This window comes from Macrobrachium rosenbergii, chromosome 6 (genome assembly GCF_040412425.1).
Source record: "Macrobrachium rosenbergii isolate ZJJX-2024 chromosome 6, ASM4041242v1, whole genome shotgun sequence".
Classification (NCBI taxonomy): domain Eukaryota; kingdom Metazoa; phylum Arthropoda; class Malacostraca; order Decapoda; family Palaemonidae; genus Macrobrachium; species Macrobrachium rosenbergii.
Window position 1 is genome coordinate 60,636,229 of NC_089746.1, and position 2,783 is coordinate 60,639,011.

Sequence of the window (2,783 nt, forward strand, 5' to 3'; positions counted from 1 at the left end):
TTTTAAGAATACTCCTCTTCGGCGCACTATTCATCTGTCTGTAATAATGAAATCCGAGTGGATCTTGTTTGTCCGCCCAGAGTGGGGGCGGGGTATGTGGGGGATCGGGAGGGTAGGGGAGACATGGCACATCCACCCTCCTCTGGCAAACCTGTTTGTCCGGCCATGGTGGGAGCAGGGTAAGTAGGGGATCGGGAGGGTGTGGGAGACATGGCACATCCACCCTCCTTCTGTAAACCTGTTTGTCCACCCCGGGTGGGGACGGGTTACTTAGGGGATCGGGAGGGTATGGAAGACATGGCACATCCACCCTCCTTCTGCAAACCTGTTTGTCCGCCCCAGCTGGGGGCGGGATAGGTAGGGGATCGGGAGGGTAGGGGAGACATGACATATCCACTATCCTTCTGCAAACCTGTTTGTCCGCCTTGGCTTTCGGCAGGGTAGATAGGGGAATGGTAGGGTAGGGTACTCATGCTTACGTTTATGTTAGTATTCGTTGGTCTAGTTTTACGTATGATGAAAATGATCAACCTCTTAAGATTTTCATTACCTCCTTTCCTATCATTTAATAAGCTATTCTAAGAAATATAAGTATTTGCCATCTATCAAGTTTCACCATTCTCATGACAAGCAGGACATCTTCAATATACTGTATGTTTATATTAAATCTATAGAAATATCTCCAGAAACTCCAGATGGAAAAGTAACTATAGGTTATCGGAAAGGAATTTAGTACATATTAAAAATAATTAAGAAATGTTGCATAAGCTGTACTATCAGAGATTCAAAAGGTTGAAAACAGAAATTCTGCATATGACCAACTATATTTTACCAACACCAAACCACTCACAAAACAAACCTGAAATGGTGCCGTGTTCACCTTATCTAAACCATTAATCAAAACCAGTGTCTCCGATGTTCTGGGTTACAGTCGTTGCAATGCAATAATCAAAATAAGCAGGGTCTATTTCATGAATGAGAGTTCCATCTTCACAAGTAGCACCACTCATAATCTGACTCAAAAAATTATCGTCTACGATGAGCCAGCGTATGTCACAGTCACATTGGAGGGGATTATCTGAAAGAGAAGCAAACGATGAAAATCTTAAAAGCAAAGAGAAAAAGGCAAACATTCTCTTCAGTGATGGGGACTGGTGTTATACTGGTGGTTGATAATGATAATGAGAATGATATTACAGAGGTTTTAGCGATATAAAAGTACGTAGACGAAAACTATGAAAATATAACTAAAGAAATACATGCCTTACAGATGGGCATGAAAGCCAAAAATTCTCTTTTACCTTTGATATTATTAATACCACTATTACAGTAATGGGCATGGGTTTGCCCTCTTTTACCTAATGGGTAGGTAGGGTTATAATCTTAGTGCATGTACTAACTTTAAGATAATAATTACGACAATTAATCCTACGAATATTGGTATGCACTAGTTTATGGTTTTCCTAATAATAATTGTTTTGTGTATACCATGAAGAACATTGTATCAGTGGCTTAAATAATTTTAAAAAAACCAGTTGTAAGCTTTATGATAAATACGTTTATCCTACAGAAGCAGTTTAAATTTAATGGTAGTTCTCATTAAAAGCGGAACAAGAAACTTACTCTTAATGGAAACTATAGCCCCGTCCTCAAGCACCGTCCGCCACACCTCTTCATCGAAGGTCTTCAGGGAGTTGTATTCGATGTTCACCATATTAGTTACACCTGAACAAAACAGTCTCAGGTATTATACATCTCATGAACGTTTGGTAAGGTGAGTCAGACTTTCACACATGAATGATATTAGTAAAACATATTTCGTCAGAAAATTGGGGTAAAAACTTACCCATCATTGCATTTGCTCCCAAGCTGCTGATGGAATTGAAACTTATGTACAGAGAAGTGACCGTTCCGTTGAAAACGAAGGTATGTCTTTCAATCTTGGCTATCTTATTAGCAGTCAAGTCTACCTGCTGTAGATATTTCAATGTGCTGAAAGTCACTGAAAGGTTATAGACATTATTAGATGTTGTAACCGGGCAATAATAGCTTAGAACAATAGTAAACCAGTAAACTGGTAATCATCGATAAAAATTGCTGTCATCGTTAAGATGTCTGAGCATATTATTTATTGCAATCAAAATTGCAGGCAGTTATATACAGATATCTGTCGATTTGTATGTATCTCACAATATTATTTTCAGCATTATATATATATATATATATATATATATATATATATATATATATATATATATATATATATATATATATATATATATATATATATATATATATATTACTAAAAAGGGTTTGAATGAGGTCCTTTTAGTAATTCTACTAATGCACAGAACAATTGTGTAATTGATAAATAAATATATATATATATATATATATATATATATATATATATATATATATATATATATATATATATATATATACATACATATATATATATATATATATATATATATATATATATATATATATATATATATATATATATAGATATATATATACATATATATATATATATATATATATATATATATATATATATATATATATATATATATATATATATATATATATATATATATATATATATATATATATATATTGTCGCCACCAGGACGCTGGACCCGAAGGAAAGCATGATGTGTCTCAGAATTCGAAAACGGGTATGTGAAAGAATGTTAGCAATAATCTAGAATGTAAACTGTACTTACGTTCATCTATACCAGCAATCATGTTTCTCCCTGCCCTAAACCTCTGTAGCT

At 34.3% G+C, this 2,783-nt stretch overlaps 1 protein-coding gene across 1 annotated transcript in view; it reads right to left on the reverse strand.

Annotated features, from left to right (window-relative positions):
* Positions 1–805: 805 nt before the first annotated feature.
* The window catches only part of LOC136839637 (oplophorus-luciferin 2-monooxygenase non-catalytic subunit-like), a 2,611-nt gene continuing 633 nt past the window's right edge, over positions 806–2,783 (reverse strand). Inside the window, exons 1-4 of the mRNA XM_067105949.1 lie at positions 2,733–2,783; positions 1,847–2,002; positions 1,624–1,725; positions 806–1,078 (exon numbers count right to left, since the gene is read on the reverse strand). The exon at positions 2,733–2,783 is cut by the window's right edge and continues 633 nt beyond it. Coding sequence (XP_066962050.1) covers positions 894–1,078; positions 1,624–1,725; positions 1,847–2,002; positions 2,733–2,783 — 494 coding nt within the window. The 3' untranslated portion in view covers positions 806–893. The remainder of the gene's footprint in view (positions 1,079–1,623; positions 1,726–1,846; positions 2,003–2,732) is intronic.